The sequence below is a fragment of the Centropristis striata genome, chromosome 23 (genome assembly GCF_030273125.1).
Source record: "Centropristis striata isolate RG_2023a ecotype Rhode Island chromosome 23, C.striata_1.0, whole genome shotgun sequence".
In the NCBI taxonomy this organism is placed as follows: Eukaryota; Metazoa; Chordata; class Actinopteri; order Perciformes; family Serranidae; genus Centropristis; species Centropristis striata.
Window position 1 is genome coordinate 19,842,121 of NC_081539.1, and position 20,226 is coordinate 19,862,346.

General features: G+C 39.3%; 1 protein-coding gene across 1 annotated transcript; it reads left to right on the forward strand.

Moving 5' to 3' along the window:
- The first annotated feature begins 1,872 nt into the window (after positions 1–1,872).
- On the forward strand, positions 1,873–19,875 carry ppp1r16a (protein phosphatase 1, regulatory subunit 16A). The gene is made up of 11 exons (XM_059327422.1): positions 1,873–1,962; positions 10,823–11,970; positions 12,531–12,601; positions 15,565–15,710; positions 16,102–16,205; positions 16,442–16,566; positions 17,070–17,195; positions 17,282–17,357; positions 17,585–17,714; positions 17,831–17,993; positions 18,075–19,875. Exons 2-11 carry the CDS (start codon positions 11,724–11,726, stop codon positions 18,606–18,608), a joined length of 1,722 nt encoding a protein of 573 aa, XP_059183405.1. The 5' UTR covers positions 1,873–1,962; positions 10,823–11,723; the 3' UTR covers positions 18,609–19,875.
- The last annotated feature ends 351 nt before the right edge of the window (positions 19,876–20,226 follow it).

The following is a 20,226-nucleotide window of genomic DNA, read 5'->3' on the forward strand; positions in this document are numbered from 1 at the left end:
TGTTCACTTACCTGTGAAAAATAAAGAGCATGTAGTTCAGTGTTGTAACACAATTTCCAGTAATACAACTTCAATCATCTAAATATTATATCACACTTTTTTTTAATGAGGAAGTGAAAATAATATCCCCAAGGAAGAAGGAAATGGAAAAATGTTACATATAAATGCAATAGTATTTATTTTAATATGGGCTTGTTTTGCAATAAAAAAAACCACCTCTGTGCAAACTTTTATAAATGCCCAAATCTTTTAAGACAGGGGGCAAAAGTTAAGTGTAAAAGGGTAAAAATACTCTGTTAAAGGTAAAGGCCATGCGTTCAAAATGTTACCTAATAAAATTTTAAAAAATGCCCAAACTTTTATAAATGCCCAAATCTTTTAAGACCGGGGGCAAAAGTTAATTGTAAAAGTGTAAAAATACTCTGTTAAAGGTAAAGGCGATGCGTTCAAAATGTTACCTAATAAAATGTACAAGTAATAGCATTAAAATCAACTTAAAGTACCAAAAGTAAAAGGAAGCATTATGCAGAATGACTCATTCCAGAATAATATACCTATATCAAAATATTTTAATTATTGATGTATTAATGTAGATATTTTGCACTTCAATGGTGTAGCTGGTAAAGGGGAAGATCATTCTTCATATGTTACACACTGCTGGTTAACTATAATGATGTATCATAATTAATTGTTTTATTATATTTTGTATTAATAATCTGAAACTCAGTGGGGGAATGTAACTAAGTACAATTACTCAAGTACTGTACTTAAGTTCAACTTTTGAGGTATTTGTATTTTCCTTGAGTATTTCCATTTTATGTACCCTTATACTTCTACTTCACTACATTTAGCTGCCAGCTTTTACTTTTCAGGTCAAAATTTAACATAAAAACATGATCAATTTAAAGTGATTACACTTTTTTTATTTATTAAACCTCATCACAGTATATTGAGTATTTGAAAACCTTTAGAAATGTAAAAACACTGCTTACATAAATGCATTAATAAAATAATGATATATTTGGAACATACTGTATAAAACAATCTGAGCTGGGCGATTCTTCACAATCAGTACTTTTACTTTTGATACTTTAACAATTGGATGCTAATACTTTTATACTTTTCCTTGAGTAAGTTTTGAATGCAGGACTTTTACTTGAATAATTTCACAGTGAGGTATTATTACTTCTACTTAAATAAGGGATCTGAATACTTCTTCCACCACTGCTGAAACTGCAAAGTAACTAGTTGTCAAATAATTTTTTGGCCCTGTAATTATTATTTCAATCATCTATATACATTCTAAAAAGAAATACGAATTCAGTGCTTTTACTTTTAGCAGTTTTTCATGTAGTGCATTACTTAGGTGATTACTTACCTAGTGTTTTTTTGTTATTATGTGTCCTCAGTTTTGTATGTAAATCGAATCATTCGTTCCAAGTAATATTCACTAAACCAGTTCATTGGCTTATTTAGTTGAAATTTCCAAGTAAAATGTAATTGTGGGACATCAGTGAATCTGCAATTTACTTGTGTATTTTCTTTCTTTTTTTTTTAAGTGGTTCTATTAAATAAATATTACTTCGAAGCAGCCGGAGTAAAGATTACAAACACTTTCTGTGTGGAAAAACTTGCCTAGCTTTTTTTTTTAAAGTAAATGTCACTCCAATTTTTATCAGTGTATAAAGCTTCGCATAAATATGAAACACTAAAGTAAAGTAGGTGTTCTTCGTCGCTTTCCACCAATGTGACCAGCCTGCAGAGCTGGTCCACAGCCTGCACACTTTGCCGCCCTCTGGCGGAGCGTGTCCTGCGGGAGGAGAGGGCGCAGGTCCGGTTGTTATGGTGAAGCATTTCCCCTGAGGGCTGACTGGAGCAGGAGCAGGAGCAGGGGACAGCAGCTGATTCAGTTTCGCAGCCGCAGACCTGCAAAGGAGCTACAACTGACAGTCAACTCAACAGGTAAGAGGTCGACACGTTGTTTTCTGTCGTTTCACGCCGGTTTCGTGCATCCTGCTCGCGTGAACTCGTGTCAGACGAGGTAAATGGTTGAGGCGGCGTAACATTTAATTCACTTAAACAGCAGCCTGTGTCTGGCTGTCGTGGAAAGCAAGCTAACCTGAGGCTAAGGTAACGTTAGCATGACAAAACATCAGAGGGAGCAACTTTATCGCAGCGCAACAGGAGCTCTCACCATATTTAACAAGTAAGAGTCGCCCGGCTGGGATAAACTCGCCGGCGTTGACTTTATCTGCACCTGGAGGCAATGAATGAAGCCAGGTAGCTTAAATGAACTGCTTACGTTACCTGTCAGACTAGCCACCTGTTGAGCCTGTCTGTTTACCGCTAGGTAGGTTAGCTAATCTGCTGCTCACGGTTAATCCCAAACAGTATGAGACAAGAGCTTCCGTTGTTGCTCCAAAGCTTTATATGGTCATTTAAAGTGATTGGGCCAGACTGTTTTACAGAGTGGTGGTATTCGCCTACATTTACTAATTTATATCTAATCTAATCTCATATAGCATGGCTACGTGGTAGGTGCAAAGTATTGTTACTATCAGTTTATAGGCTGACATGCATCTAAAACGTGACTTTTATAGCAGAAGCTGCAGCTCAGAGTTCAGTTTGGACATTGGTGCAATGCCACCCTGTGCTGTACTGTTATCATAGTAGGTGGATGGGCAAAATTATACAAACTCTAGCAAGCAGCTCATATAAGTTTTTCTATGATTATTTAATTGGTTGGCATAAGTCTGTATAATTTGTCATGTTTTTGTGCCAACTCCCTGTGTATTGTAGAGGTGAAACAATTATTTAATAAATCAAGTAGTCATTTATAGAGCAATTAAGATGATAAGATTAACAACTGATTAACTGATTAGTTTTCAACTATTGAATAATTGGTAACTATTTTGATCGATTAATCGGTTTGTATTTTAAAAAAGTGACAGTTAACTGAATCTCTTTCTAACAAGACATTTGAGGACGTCATCAGGGGGCTTTGGGAAACCCTTATCGATATGTTTCACCATTTTCTGACATTTAAAAGATCAAACAACTTATCGGTTACTCAATTATTCAATAAAATAATCATTAGTTGCAACCCCAGCGATTTAGGCAGCAAAAATACCAAACATTCTCCGGTTATGTTAGGAGTTGCTGCTCATATAAGGCTGCAAACTCAATATCATTGTCTCAATTAATCGACTGATCATAAAATAATTAGAATATTAATAAACAATGAAAATGAGATGTTATTTCAAGGGGAAAATAATTATTATCCCTGCTTTTTGTTTCCCCTCTGATGATCACTGACTGCAGGATCTACTGCAGTTTTCTAAATATTTGACTTTAACGCTACATCACTGACTTATTAACCTAAATAAACTCACAGTCATCTATTCTTGTCAAACCAGCCTTGCCGGTCATCCTCACAAGTATTTCCACGTGTGGTCAAAGTACTTCTTCAATAGCATTTACTTGGTATGTATGGTCAAATATTTGCAGGTTTCACAATATAAACCAAGGGCCCACTGACAGCAAACACAGTCTTACACAGTCTCTGATACTCTCGAAGGAAAAAGGTGAGATAACATTGAAACAATGCGTTTATATTTAAGTGGACTGTAACCCCTGTGATCTTGCATTGAATTTAGATCCAAGGTGTTCATCCTCCCTTGCTGCTTATCTCGACTGAACACTTTATTATATACTGTAGAAGGACAAAGATCTGAACCCAGTGTATATCTTGAGTTAATCATTAGAGAAAGGATTTCTTTGTCATCCTAATATAGTTTTTTCTTCATGATAAGATAATTCCAACAAGTCAAATGACCCGAGTATTTCTTTAAAGGTCAGGTTGTACTTGCTAAGGGTTGGCTCCCTGCTACATTCCTTCTCTTGTGCATAAACTCCCACTTATTTTATCTCTTGTGTTTTCTTACTGAGGCATTTCTTCACTTTCACATGTGCATGTTTAAATGTGAGAGATTCTGCAGGCAAATGTCATATACATCACCACATCGTGTGGGCACAATTTAAAGGCTCTTTATCCCTATTTTTCTCTCCACCTCTGTCCCTGCATGACACAAAGACCCTTCTTCCTGCTCAGATAAGTTAAAGTAGTCTGCCTGTCTCCTCCCCATCCTTCTTCCTCCTTCCTCCTCTATCTCCTTCACATTCTTTGCTCCACATCCTCTTGCCCTCTCATTCCATATCCTGTTCTCCAGAAAAAGCAACTTCTCTTTGTCTGTTTGTCTACATATTTCTAATATATCTCCATCATACATGCACACACTTCAGTTTTTCCCATGGCCTTAGCTTGCTCCCAACTCTTGCTACTCTGTGGCATTACTGAGATTGCTGTGTGATTATATGAAGCAGCTCAAACCACTACACATGACAGGACTTAATGTGCCCCCACACTCTTTTGCAGCCATTCTCTCCTTCCCATGAGGGCTCCAACTAATGTGCAGATTATTTTCTCAATAATGATTAAGAGTTTGTCCTGTAAAACAGCCACTGTAGCCTCTCAGAGGTGTCATCTTCAAATGCTTTGTCCTAGCACAGCTAAGTGAGTCATAGACGACCCATTTGACCCATTTTTATTTCTGCTTACTCTATCAACTAATTTGAAGTTGCACAGTGACAGATAAAAACAAGCTTTCCGATTATTAGGCAGGCAGTTGAGGTTAGTTGGCATTGACGGGCGGGACCGTTCCCGAATCATCAAGCTGCATTGACTCAGCATTGTTTGTTTCAATCAACAGGAAGGTCCTGCAGGTCACATCAAACAGCACACTGGGCTGGTGGTCGTATACAACAGCTGAGCACTGTCATTCCATCATGGCAAACTATGAAAGAAGCCCAGAGGCCGTTTGCCTATTTCCAATGAAGCCAAATTTAGGGCTGAGCCGGAGTTTTAGCAAGTGTTCTGTTGGGTTATTATAGGTTCAATCACAAGCTTTTACACTAAGGTACCACCCACCTGATGAATGTGTGAGCTTAAGTTTGTGTATTCATACTGGTCTATTCATTCCAGCTGTTGAAAGAAACTTTATGTTCCTCAGCAGCTGCAGACAGCCCTTCCTGTGAGGTCATTAGGTGGGAAAAGTCGACAAATGTCATATTGACGCGGGAACATTTTTATAAATACACAAAATGTTAAGTTGTATTTCTCAGTGTGCATGTGCAGTGCTGCCATGCCAGAGTTTTTACAATATCCGTGATCTCACATCGCCTATTCCCGTCTGTCTGGACTCTGCCTGACTCACAGAATCACAAGGCTCTTAGTCTCCAACAAATTCCCCATTCTGCCTTTTTGTAGGGGCTTAATTTAGAAGGTACAAAAGTGAAGCTAATCAAATGCTAGCTTAGCATCAACTGATAGCAGACCACGCGTTCTCACTCGCCCTCTTAGGGTGTTTATAAGAGCTAAATTTGCAAGCCACAGAGGGATGCATGAGGTAAGATCACAGCCTCACAGAAAAATTAACGTTCCTTCACCCAGAGTAAGCATTTGCTACCTTTTAATATATGGCTATATAAATATATAATGTGGAATAGGTTAGTAAGTTTGTAATTAATAAACCTGGACCTGTTGCTCTTGTCAGTGCAAAAATAGCTGTTTTGGCCTCTCCTGTGATGGATTTCTCCAATGTTTGTTTTTTTTATTTTTGTGCTGGGAAATTATCTACTCAACTCAAGGAAAATGAGGCAGGAATGTACCCACAAAGGCTGTTTATCTTTGTTTATCACTCTTGTTTGCAGTTTGCTGCTATTTAGTGAGGTACAGTAGGCTGATTAGTGTCAGACAACAGGCTGAGACTGACTGAGCTGCTAGTCTGTCAGACCAAGACAGCCATCTCATGCTGAGAGGATCTTGAAGCTTTTTTTTTCATTTCCACCACACCCTAGCTTTTACTTTGTTTAGTTATATCCAAATGATGGCCCTCAACTATAGCTCCACGAGGCTACTTTCAGGCTCTAAAGAAATATTCAGAACTCAAAGGTTATACTTAAGACAGAGTAAAATTTAGAACATGGCCCTCTTGATGCAAACAGTTGTGTTAAGTCTTTGTTTATACAGACAGAGAGGAGAGAGAAAGGATGGTGGTGACTGACCAACAGTTGTTCAAGGCTACTACGCACAGCAGGAGTGTGTAAAGTATTTGATACTACTTGTTTGTAGTTTTGGATACATAAAGGTAATCTTGTGTATGACGATTTGTTTGTTGGTGAAAGAGTCTGGCTTTCAGCTCGTCACATCCTTGTCTGAGTGGAAGCAATGAAAGCCTGTGATTTTTATAGAGATGGCAGTAGAGTCGTGTTTCAGGAAGCAAGGAAATAAATATTATTATAGTCATATATTTAAATGGCACTACTAGAGTGTGTGAAAGCGGAGCTGCTCTACTACAAAGTTACAATGTCAGGTATCTCTCTTTTGTATCTCTCTTCTGTTGTTTGTGGTAATTTCAATTGTGTTTTTGGATCTGACAGTTTTGTCTGTAGTCATCATGTTCGGAAATAGAAGAAGAGATCGAAAAAAAGAAGTATCAAGTAATCAGTATCATTAACAAGTTAGTTGAAGAGGAAAGTCTGTTGTTTCTCTGACGGACCAACTCCTGCTGGGAGATGGAAAACGCTGATTCTGATTCTGATTGTGATACCCACTTTGTAGTACAGAAAAGTGTGAACCATTTGTAAACCATAAATAATTTTCCAATACTTTGTGACATGTATTCACATGAAAACTGCACAAAGGAAGTTGATTTTATGTTCAAACTAATTTGAATTTGGTGCATTATGTTTTTATTTAGGTTTTACTTAGCGTCCCAACTTTAACTCACTGCATATATTTTGATTAAATTAAAATCTTCGAGATTATTACTTTACACAACAAAAAAGTATGTTTACTCTGACCTGTGTTCTTGGTGGGTCTTTAATTTACCTGGACTAGTCGGTAAACATCGTGTCTGAGCCTCTGCTTCAGCTCCATTCCCCCGATACCCTGCACTGATTGGCTTTGGCCAAGATTTGTCTTGTCTGGCTCGCTCTGCCAAGATGGATAATCAAGAGACATAGTCCTGTGGCCTGAGTGTGTGTTTTGGAAGTAAAAGAATAATGAGTAACAGAATGAGAGGCATCTGTATAAATGTGATTGGTGCATGTGGCAAAGTTGGCCTTTATGTACACGTGCATGTCTTGTAGCAGGGTTTTTTTTTCCAAATCTGCTTTTATGCGATGAGTGAGTAAGCCTAATTAGTATTACTTACCTAACCAATGACCCATCGGATGATTTTAAAGACCCACATTCTGCGAAGCTGATCGCTCGTCTAATGTACCACCATAACAACAGGTTTAATTTACCTTAGTTTGCTGGCACAGCATCTGTGAAGGCTATTGTGATCCATTAAGAAACACTTCAAGGAGTCTATGGCTTTTAGTTTATGTGTCATTCAAGTGAACGACACTACGGTTGTTTGAGAAATGATATTTGGACCAAAAGCTTGCTCATGTCATATAAAAAAGTCTGTGTTGGTTGTTGCTGTTCTTAAGAACATGATGATGCTTTCAACCAGCAGGGCCAGAAATGAGTTTATATGTAAATAACTTCTCAACAAACCAAAGCTTCACTTTGTTTTCTAGGTTTGAAGCAACATTTAAAAGTATGTCTGATCCAACATCGAACAGAAGTAGTAGCATTGCCATTAACATCCTAAAGAACTGTATTATTATCGCTTTACAGATCTTAGATTTAATAGTCGGTGGGATTTCTGTATAGCTGAATATAACAGTGTGAGGCACGGCACAGATCCAGCAGTCAGGTGAGGCTGTATGGGTCAGGGTGGAAACACAGTAAACTGGTTTAATTGTCATGATCACATGATCAGGGATTGTCGCTAAAAGAAAAATAGATGGTGACAATGGGACACACATGAGTCATCTGCTCAGAATGTGTACCACACTTTAGTTTGCCAGCTGTATTATATCACATTGATTTGGTGTGAGTTTTAGATTTAAAACAAAGAAGTCTATTCACTGACAACATTACCAATTTCCAAAGAAGGCAGCCTTCATTGTCACAATGTTAGGTAATATTACAATTCAAAGTAAGGTCATTTTACATAACAAATCTGCCACACTATTTCAGTGCAAGACCATCAAACCGGAGGTGAGAAATCTTAAAATTCAACCAATTTAATGAACACATGAAGAAAAAATGTAAACATTTTATTGAAGCTTCTGAACAGATGAATGAAGCAGCTGTATTGTAACATGCAGATTCCCTAATCTGTGTTTTTGGTTGTTTATGTCTGGGTCTGTTTCGAAGCCATTTTTCACCACTGCACTTGACAGGAACTCTAACGTTGTACTAGTGTTGTACTAATAAAGTCATACGAAATATCAGTCAAATGCGGATTTATGAGAATTAACTCTTTTAAAAAAAGAGTTTCTTTTCTGACCCACACAATACTAACATTTAAGACTGGGATCTTTATTCCACTGATCTTTCAGATTGTGTCTGGTATTATCCCACTAATACAGCAGTTAAGTTCCTGCAGGGATTTTTCCCATTTGTCCAATCCTTTCTCCCTTTAAAGCCCCTTAAAATACCACAAAACCTGTTCCCATTTTCATTTGTTAACTGTGGTTGAAAAATAGTCAGGCTACTAACTCTATAAGGCCTACTCTTTATTGTTCCTGAAGGGTTTGTTGGTTTCCTGTTGACCTTTTAACAAGAACAAGGACTTTGGACACTGTGGCTTTTTTCCTGTAAGAGGAAGACGGGTTAAAGAAAGTGGCTTTATGGATCAGTTGGCATTATAAATAAACCTTCGTCATCCATGTCTCCATCATTCCAAGTCATTGCTCATGTGTGTTGTTTGAATGAATGATCTGTGTGGTGGCCTGTAGTCTTTGGGTAGAGTTAAGCTTATTGCCTGAGTCTAAGGAAATCCTTACATTGTAGCTTGTGACAAAGGGTGAGAGGTCAGGTATCCTGGAAATAGTAGTAATGTATAGTAAAGGAACAGTCTGTCTGTCCTCAAGGCAAGAACTATTGAGATGTTAGTAAGTAAGGAAATTGTCCTCATGGAAACTATGACTGGTCATTTTTTTCTCTTTACATATGTGTGTTAATGTACAGATTTTGCCCTCCATCCTGTTATTCCTTTGTAATATTTACAATCATTGGCAGGTATGTTGCAAATACGACATTTTTTTAGTTTCAGTTTAGTTCTACTTTTCATTGAGTCACGATTAACATATGATTTATGTTTGTAACTAGTGAATTTAATAATGGCTTATAACACCTTCTGGAAAAATGGCTTTCTATAAAGTGTTGAATACACAAACAATTAAGAAAAGATCCATTCAGTTGTGAATAGATTCATAACTGCATTATGGCCAAACCAAGAATAAACAGAAGCCAGAGGAATTCTGCTTTAAAACTGGTCTATAAACTATTAGGCATAGTAGATTCATTACTTACAACTTAGATGAAACCTGGCAATTGTATTCACTCTTTGTTTGCTCTGATTGCAACACTATGGATCCAATTATTAACCCACCAATCAAACAGATTAGATGAAACGTTGTTCCACCTGGATGCTGGTTGATCTAGATGTGTCTAAAACATTGAAACAGTTACTTTCCTTTAAAGATATAGTTAGAAATAGTATATATATATATATATATATATATATATATATATATAATCAAAATGATAGTCTGTTATACATATTTTATTTTTTCTATATCGTTTCTATCCCTATGTCAAAAACCAGGAGCCCAACTACATTAAGGCAATATTTACATGATTTGGACAATGCTTTACATTCTCCTTCTTGCACGTGGGAGCAAAGCTAGAAAGAACCATATATGTGCTGTTTTAAGTAGGCTTTACCTTATGGTTAATTAATATAGACTATTTAGTTATTTAATTAACAGAAAAAATGCTTTATTGTGATATAAATATTAAGTTATCGACATATGAATCCATGTGATGACTTTTGTATTGGGCTGTTAAAGGGCTCCACCATTCTGAATGCATCTATTGATCCAACAAATCTAAAAATGAATGCTTATGAATGCTTTATTATTTGTTAAGAAAGAGTCATTTGAAGATGTAATGTAGATCCGAAAACAGTTTTAAGCTCAAGTTACTTTTACCTGAATATCTACTAAAGAGGAACCAAGTTATTATGAATCACTTTGTATCTGTTTGCTGTGTTATCAGCTGATTTATGGAGCGCTGTGGTCACCCCGCCTCCCACCTTCTCAGGTAGTTGGCTGCCTGTTGCAGTGGCTCTGTGGCCCAGGACTACTGTCTTGTCAGTCACTCTCTCTATCTCACTGAGTGCCTCTAGTTGACCTTCCTCTCAGCACTCGCAGGCCCAGGCCTAAATAATAAATGAGTCACCTGGAAAGAGCCAAGTGTGTGTGTGAGCTACGTAACTCACCTGGGAAGTTAACGAAAGGTAATGAGAGCGAGGTTGCGAGGGTTAGTACTTGCACTGAAACATGTTACATACGGGCTATTTAATGCTTCTCTTCTACATCCCTCACTCAGCTTTGCCCCTTGTGTATGTTAACAGTGGCAAAGTGTGCGTCAGGCTGCAGGGTGTGTCAATCATTAATGAAAAGCGTCCCACCATCTCAGGTTTCCTTCGGGAGAGGAGTGGGAGAGGAGGGAGTAGGTGGAAGGAGCACCGGGGTTAAAGATAACAGGATTAGGAGAGCAGTGTGCGTACATTATACTGTAACACAGCACTCACATTTTCTCTGCCTGCATTTTTTTCTCCTCTCTCCCTGTCCACAGTTGCAGCAAGAGGACAATGTCGTTGAGGGACGAACTTTTGAAACCTTTGTTCCCACCTCTCTTCTTCTGAAGACCTGCCAGAACGTGCACCACCACCACCAACAACAACAACAACAACAACAAGTTGTCCAGCGAGGGATACTTACATGTCACTGCATTAACTAAAGAAGGCCTTGTGTGAATCCTGCAGACACCCTTTTTTGTTGACTTTGCTTAAACTCCCCAGTTGTTCCCATCTTGTGGATTTGTTGTTCACTGCCACCATATTCCAATAATGGATTCTCAAAGACTTTTCCTTATGTTGGATCCAAGCCTTGGACATGATCACCATAATTTTGGATTAAAAGCTCAGATGGCGCATCCACACTGGAGAATTGTTTGACTTCACCTTTCTAGCACTCTCTCTTCTCTCTATATATCTCTGCTTTATTGGCCAAGTTGCCAACAGTTGATATGGATGGCAGGACTGACATTTGGTTAAAATCCACTACTTGGATGTTTTGGACATCTTTCTCTCTCCTTTTTTCCATGGCACGATAAGAGTTGTTATCATTTGAAAGATGGGAAAGAGACATTGCAACAATGTGTTGCTTACTTCTGAAATCATGGAGATATCCATCACCTGATTGCACAACATAAGTTGTTTTGTTTCGTCATACTTAGGATATCTTTGCTGCTTGCTTGATTTCTTTTTTTTTTGTATATTTTCGGATAAACTGCAGTATCTGCTTGGATTCTCCCACAGGCCGTAACGCAGGCCTGCTTGAGCTTTATTGAAGGGCCTCTTTAGGGGCTCAAGAGAAGTATAAGAGAAGTTTGGAAACCGTTTATTTATAATATCCTCAAAGAAACGAACCGGAAAGGAGAAAACCACCGTTACAGGTCACAGTGTTGTGGTGGCATGGCAGCAGAGCACAGCGAGCTGCTGGCTGAAATGGCCACGGTTGGTCGTCTGAGTGCCACCGAACGCCTGAAGCACGCACAGAAACGGCGCGCTCAGCAGCTGAAGTCATGGGCGCAGATGGAGAAGGATTCAGCAAGGGGGTCAAGGGCCAAAGCAGATAAGAAGAAGACGCGCACCACCAAAGTTAAATTCCCCGAGGCCATCACCCTGCTGGATGCAACTGCACGCAATGACCTGGAGGAGGGTTGGTAGAAACGCACACACTCAGAAAAAAGTCATGTTTCAGAGCCTAACTGAAGAGCTTTAACACTATTTATTAAAGTAGAAGTTAATCAGTCAAGCATACTATTATATACTATTGATCTATGATCTTCCTGCCTTGACCAATCAAAATCCCAATACCTTACTCTAAACATCAGGGGACCTCTACATTTGGCTTCTTTGTGCCATGTTGCTTCTGGCCTTTCCTCACACATTTCTCAGCTGGTGACATGGTGCTCTGAAAAATGCAGTTTAAAGGAAGTGATTCATGAATATTTTACTGGATACGTCATCCTTAAATGTAATAGGAAAGGTCTTTTGTTTTCGTTGGTGTTATTGTAAGCCACAGGATTAGGCTAATTATAGTGTCTTGTAAATTCATTGTTAACACACATACAGACAGAAACTCCACATGGATATCATTTATGTTTTTATCTATTTTAGGCAGACAGATATGTGGCAATTTTTTATAATGTTAATATGAAAAGGCACTCTAGCCGGGTAGTCAGTCATAATCTCTGTGTGCGCTTGTTCCTCATCTAGTGAGGCAGCTGCTGAACAGTGGGGTCAGCCCAGATCTGGTCAACGAGGATGGACTGACAGCGTTGCATCAGGTACACCACACACACACACACACACACACACACACACACACACACACACACACACACACACACACACAGAGGTGAAAGTCACCAGTGTAGTGACAAGGACATGATCCACTACTTGGGATATTATGTTGAGGTCATTTTCCCACCAAGTACATTTACTCAACTACTGTATTTAAGTACAATTTTGAGGTACTTTACTTGAGTATTTCCATTTTATGTAACTATATACTTCTACTTCATTTCACTCCACTACATTTAGCTGACAGCTTTAGTCACTTTTCAGGTCAGGATTTAACACAAAAATTATGATCAATTTAAAATTATTATGCATGTCTATAAAGTCCACAACATAATAGTATACTAAGTAATTCAAATTTGCCCTAGCTTGATGACAGTAAAATGCTACTTGTATAAATGCATCAAAAATAATAATGCAATAATGTAGGGTTCTCATAAAGTTGGAATGAAATATTTTTTCCCCTCCTTTCCATTAAATGATTCTGACAATGTGATTTATTCTTGACAGATAAAGTGTATATTGTCTCAAAACTTAATTATTAAATCGCTTCCAAACATATCAAAATGAAAATGAAACCACAATTAACAGAGGATTGTGTCTGAAAACAAAATTATTCTAACTTTATGGGCGACCATGTATATTTGGAAGAAAACAATCTGAACAGGGACAATCTGCATAAATAGTACTTTCACTTTTGATACTTTGAGTAAAATTTGATACTTTTGTATTAAAGTAAGTTTTTGAATGCAGGACTTTTACTTCTAGTGGAGTAATTTCACAGTGTGGTGTTGGTACTTTTACTTAAGTAAGGGATCTGAATACTTTTTATACCACTGCACCGGTGTTACCTATTATACCAAGAAAGACTGTCTGCAATCTGTAAACTTAAAGGACTGAATGTTTCCCCTTATCTTCTCCTTCTGCTATAACAAAGCATCATCCGGCCCATCCTCACATACTGCTCCTCCTGCTTCTTCAACATGCTAACTGTCACCAACTGGACCAAACTCACACACATCACCAATACTGCTGCCAAAAGACTCCCAACACCCAGTCTCACAGAACTGAATAACAGGGCCATCTCACACATTGCAGCCACAATAGAACAGGACATTACACACCCACTCAACCAGTACCTCACCCCACTGCCTTCCGGTCGGAGGTACTGAACATTAAGGTGTAAAAGGGTTCGCCTTGGAAAAAGCCTGATCCCTGAAGCCATTGCTGCTCTAAACAAAAGAGCGCGATGAGCACGGAGTGGATGTTTATTTGGTCATATAATGTTTCTATGTCATGTGTTTTGTGATGTTAATGTTGAGCGTCTGTGATATCTTTTGAATGTACAGTGATGTGAAAATGAATTTCTCCTTGGGGACAATTAATCTCAATCTAAATACCAGACATTTTACAATAAAAGATATTCGTTGATGACACTCAACAGCAATAGAGAGCTTACTTTGACCTTAAATGATACTTGAAACTTTGAACAAAATGGAACAGTAACAGTTCATGTGGCCCCGGCCGTGCCTGCTTCTATTTGTCATTCATTCATTATCCTTAACCGCTTATCCACATTCGGGGGGTTGGTGCCTATCCCAGCTGAAATTGAGCGAGAGTCACCAATTAAACACATGGGGAGAACATGCAAACTCCACAGAAGAGCCGCTGGAGGCTGGAGTCAAACCAGCAACCCTCTTGCTGTGAGGCAATGCTAACCACTACATCACCGTGTAGCCCTGCTTCTCTTTTTAATAAACATAATAAAGTTTCAAGAAGAGAGGGAGATGAAGGGGCCACTTTTTCCTCCGTCATTCTCTTGGTCTCCTCAACATTTGTTTGTAGTCACCTCAGTGGTGCATAAAGTCCTGGCTTGCTTCTGGCAGAGCTCTGTGCTGTTACTCTGATAGCAGATACCTTTAGTTTAATATTGTAGCATCCGTCACCTGACTTACATGCCGACTACTACACAAATTAGACATGTTTTATTTGAAGAAGTTTGGTTTTGAAATGCAAAAATGAACTAAATAGGTTATTTCTTCTTTTATTTTAAAGCAAAATGTTGGTGGCCAACTAATCTAATCTGTGTTTGTTACACCATGTAATAGCGGTAACACCTACTACCGCAACAAGTCTATCCCTCACTGCCAATTGTGTTCACTGGAATGCACCACTAAGCCAGTGATCTGGTGACAGGGAATCATAATTGAGCCTCTGTGCTGCTTGTGTGCTCCAACTAATCATTCCTTCATATTCTAGCACCTCACTCAGTGCTGGGACGAGGTTACCTAACGAGGCAGGTCACCTTTTGCACAGCGTGTGTGTTTATGTCGTGTGCGGTCACGGCTCTTAGCTCACTGAGCACTGTTTGCCTTTATTTTGTCTGAACCGTAACTTATCTTAAGTCAGTTTACATGAACACACTGATTCATTCCCAACGTTTCAGTTTGAGCGCTGGTGTTTTGAGGAGCGAGGGCAATTTGCTTGGCTTACATTCCTTTCCTGAACAGTTAGTCGGATTTAGAAGAAGCAATCACAAGAACCCTGTGTTTTATTTGTTGGGACCTTGAAACACACAAATCTTTACGATTCAGATGGGCACTGTCTCTCCCTCATGTTTTGCTCTCTGTGAACACACACACACACTATAATTCATGAGAGGAGTATTTGTGAGCACAGAGAACTCTTTATAAAAGCTGTTGACTCGGATCATTCCCTGGAAAACTTTGTGTTTACTCAGCAGAGGGCTGGGCCATGCATGCAAATTTTTACGTTACTCAAGCCAGTGTATTAGCTGCCATGAATAATTTTAAGTAGATGTTTTCATTTTTTTTTAATGTTGTTTGTCTGTAGTATATGTTTTCTATCGTTTTCAATGCCTGACTGCACTTCCCTTTGCATTCACATCTATGCACGCTTTTACACATTTACATCTACCCTCTCTCCGCAGTGTTGCATTGATGACTTTGTGGAGATAGTGCAGTGCCTGTTGGATGCTGGTGCATGTGTGAATGCCTGTGACAGTGAGCTGTGGACGCCGCTGCATGCTGCTGCCACCTGTGGACACACTGGATTGGTGCAGCTTCTGATTCAGACGTGAGTCATCCTATGAAGTTCAGTCCCACTTTTATGCATTGTTTGTATCATAGCATGTTCTTCTTCCTGTGATGATCAGTGTAGAAATGAATGAGCTGATATATTGTGGATTTTTGCTCGACCTTGTCAGGATAAATGTTGCTTTTTATAGCCTTCGACTTGCTCGACTGAAGTATAAACAGACTGAGAGCCTTCTTGGCAAGAGACTAGTTTACATAAACAATGCAAATATGGCTGCAGCTTGACTCTCAAAACACTTTGCAAGCCTATGAGTATGCCTGAGTGACTGAGTACATCAGGGTGTGTCACAGTATGCCGCTCTCATCCAACTGTCTTTGCATATGGGTGTATGTGTGCTTGTGTTTGTGTGTGTGAATATGCATTCTTCTAGTGGGGCTGACCTGCTGGCTGTCAATGCAGATGGCAACATGCCCTATGACCTCTGTGAGGATGAGGCCACCCTCGAACTGCTGGAGATGGTTATGGCTGAGCAGGGTCAGTGAGAGGAGTCAAATCTTACCTGTTATTGAATCATCAGATGTTCTAAAGTCTTCGTAAAAAAGATACATGAAGGGCAAATGTCTACACTTTTAACACATCTCCCTCATTTGAAATTAGGTGGCACACATTCATTTCCAACCAAAATGAAAACTTTAACAGGCTGAGCGTGAAGCTGTCAGTGTCTGTGTGCTAACAGTTATTACTGGTTCTGTCCCTGGGCGTGTGTGTAGGGATAACTCAAGACCGCATAGATGAATGTCGAGGGGCTAAAGAGACGGTCATGCTGGCAGACATTCGGGCTCTGGTTCAGAGCGGAGCAGACTTGAACGCACAGGACGCTAATGGAACAACACTGGTGAGAGATGTTCTGGAAACATGAAGAAAATTTAAGGACAAGAATTTCACACATTTATGATCACGTTTTGAATAATCAACCAAAATCATAAAGCTTTGCTTAGAAATGAAGCACTGGACATTTTCAATAAATGATTGGTTGGGCCCTTGTATTTTGTTTCATTTTTCATTCAAGATGAGCAGAGAAAACACAAACTTTAAGAAATTTCTGCCATTCTTCTTAGCTGTGTTTTTAGCTTAAATTTTGAAAATCAGTATCAAAACAAGGTGGTGTACCTGTCAGCAGTAAAGTGTGAAATGAAAGGTCTCCAGTGCAGGTCTAAATTAGGAATATAATTTTAGTTTAAAGTTGGAGTAGTGTAACAAAAATGATATTGCTGTGTTTTATAAAGACTTCGATCCAACTTTCTGCCAAAGGAAACTAGACTTTAATTTAAACCCTAAAATTTTGAAGTGACTCCCTATAGGTCGACACTTTAATGAAAAAGTTGCCCTCTCTCCCAGCTTCATATAGCGTCTGCTAACGGCTACGTGTCAGTGGCGGAGCTGTTGCTCGAGCACAGAGCTCAGGTCGAGGTGAAGGACTCTGATGGATGGACGCCGCTGCACGCTGCCTCCTGCTGGGGACAAGTAAGTGCTGCATTAAAAAAAATTATAAAAGCTTTCCACTTTTCTTAAATGACAGATTAATAGGGTTGTTTATATTTGTTCTATAGATCCAAATGGTTGAACTGTTGGTGGCCCATGGAGCCAGTTTGGACAGCAAGTCTGTCCTGGAGGAGACGCCTCTGGGTAAACATTTTTGGTCCTGTATTGGCTCATAGCAATATAATGTAAATGACTGTGCCTCTCACCTTTGATGATGTAATGCTAATCCCCTGCCTCAAATGTAATAAGAGCCTCTGTTAAAATAGGAACTAATTATCCTGACCCATTTTTTAAATGTCTCTTAATTATAGCTTTCTTGTAGCATCTTTTCTTTCATACCTTCCAGTGTCTAACCTTTACTGCCTTTTCAGACGTGTGTATGGATGAAGAGGTCAGAGCCAAACTGATGGACTTGAAGCACAAACATGATGCCATCATGAAGAGCCAGGACCGGCAGAAGGGCACACTGCAGAGACGAGCCTCTAGTACAGGCAGCAGAGGGTGAGCGGGGACATGAGGCCAGAGAGCTCAATGGAACCAGAGTGTGAAAAACCTACACATAAACTAAGAACACTTTCAGCTTCACAGTTCCCCCTCTCTTTTGTTTATCTATACAGTAAGGTGGTACGTCGTGTCAGTGTGAACGAGCGATCCAGTCTGTACCGGCGGGAGCACCACAAAGAGGCCATGGTGTGGCAGGAGCGCGGCCGGCAGCCTGAGCCACAGGACGACGACGAGGACAGACAGACAGATAATGAGCTGCACCAGCATGCCACGATGGTGAGAGAGCTCATCGTCATTACTTTATCGTGAATTTTTCAAATGGTTAAAGCTGATTAAACTTCTTAAATGTTCCCTCAGGCTGCTGGCGGTGGAGCTACGTCACGTTTAGAGGAACTGGAGGCTGCAGACAGGAATATTGTGTCCAGTCTAGGTAATGGAGGGACCTCGGTGTCTCTGGCCTCCTCTGTACCTGGAGAGCTGTGGAGTGGCGGAGGTCTGATGGAGCGCAGCGCCTCCTACCAGCTCAGCCCTGCATCTGGAGCCGGGTCAGCATCTAAAGAGGGAGAGGGGGCAGACAGTATGACTCGGGAGAAATCACACCACACCCTGGCTGACTTGAAACGCCAGCGGGCAGCTGCCAAGCTCAATAAGTACCCGGCACCTCCTCCACCGCTGCCCCCTGCCCTGGAGGAGGAGCCTTCTGTTGCAGTGGTCGAGGTGACGACCACTCAGGCCCAGCCGGAGCTCCAAATGACCCCTAGTGCGGAGGAGGTGGCCTCCCCGAGCCAGGTGTACTTCACCCCAGCCAGCGGTGACCCTCCGCTGCTGAAACTCAGAGCTCCTGAGGAGGAGCAGTCTAACAATAAGGAGCCTTGCTGTGGACTCATGTAGACACACAAAGACACACACACATACTGCCTACAGAGTCAAAGAGCTGCACATTTTACACTCCAAAGTGGCAAAAACCTTTCATAATAGACATGAAATGAATCATTGAGGACTTTAATTTAAGGCCACATGCCAATGAAGGTTTGATCTACATTGCATTTACATTTCAGTGAACTAAAGTGCAATCTTTGTGCTTATTTCCCAATTGCTTTTTTTTATCAATATGATACACACTTTACACAGAAGGTCCTATCATTCCCTGTTGCTCCCTCTTATTAAGCGACTGCACAATCTGCTGGATGTGTCCATCTCCTGACTCGGTTTTGCAAGCAAATATTTGCTTTCCTCTGTCTCTGTTTATTACTTTATTTACGTCTGACCACACTTCTCACACTACTGTAGATTGACATTTCATTGAAAAGCCTTAGAATCATGTAAAGTATTATTGAATAGCAGTTCAAGATGATTTGTTTTAAATTAAGAATGAGGTTTTGTTTTCTTTGCTGAGTGCTATGAGAGGTACATGATCAACATTTGGATACATTTACATTATAAGCTGGAGGTTTTCGTGGTTGTTAGGTTTCTTGGTCATGATCATTTCAGTTTCCAGTATAGCTACTCTTTACATTTACACAAAGATGAAAGATGCATGATTATGTTTTTTCTTGGACAAAAAAATATCCTGAAGATTTCTTTTTGTTATTTTTTCAGTGCACAGAAAAGCCTACATTTCATTGTTCGTAATGGTGCAATTTGTAAATTAAGTGTTTTGTCTCTAAAAGAATGTGAGATCATCTACGTATATTTAAACCAGTGGATCATTCACTCAGCCCATCATTATCACCTCTAGATTTCTATTTTTCTGTCAGTAATTCTATTTTTCTACCCTCTGAATGGAATCACATTATTTATTCTATCTGATACTGAATACGGCTACAGTTCAATTTTTTAAAGATAAAAGTCCAAAGGCAAGATATTTATCGAGGAGATTATATATAATTTTATTGTCAAACCAAGTAAACTTGTCAGAGAATTATTTGTGAAAGGTTGGTGCCTTCTTTAGGTGGCAGATTTGATGGAGGTTTGCAATGCTTGCACAAAGTCCCACATGTTTGGTGAGGAGTGGGATAAAATGATCCATCAGACATGGACTTCAACTTGATGTGCTGTCAATGCACTCTAATTTCTGTATTGCATTTCAGTTTTGTTAGTGATTTTTACTGAGCACTGTTTAGAAAAACAAAACATAAAAACATAATGTTCTACAAATGAGTTTGGTGGCTTTCTTTTATGCAAAAGTATTTATTTATTGGATCTGGGTATTATAACTGTTAATGTCTCTGGGTTTCAGGAGGGATTCAAATGAACATGTTTGTAAAGAAACTTCATGTTAGAATTTATGGTTTTGCCACTTTTATACATCAGACTTTGTTGGAAGCTAGGAGGGACGAAAAATGACATGAGTGGAAAAAAAAGATTTTAAAAAATGCATTTGGAAACGTGAAAAACATATGGAAATAATTAAATGAAAATGAATGAATACAGAAATACCTAAATAATATAATTTGAATAAGAAATACGTTTTTTTAATTCATTTATTTCTACTGTACTTTTTCATCCC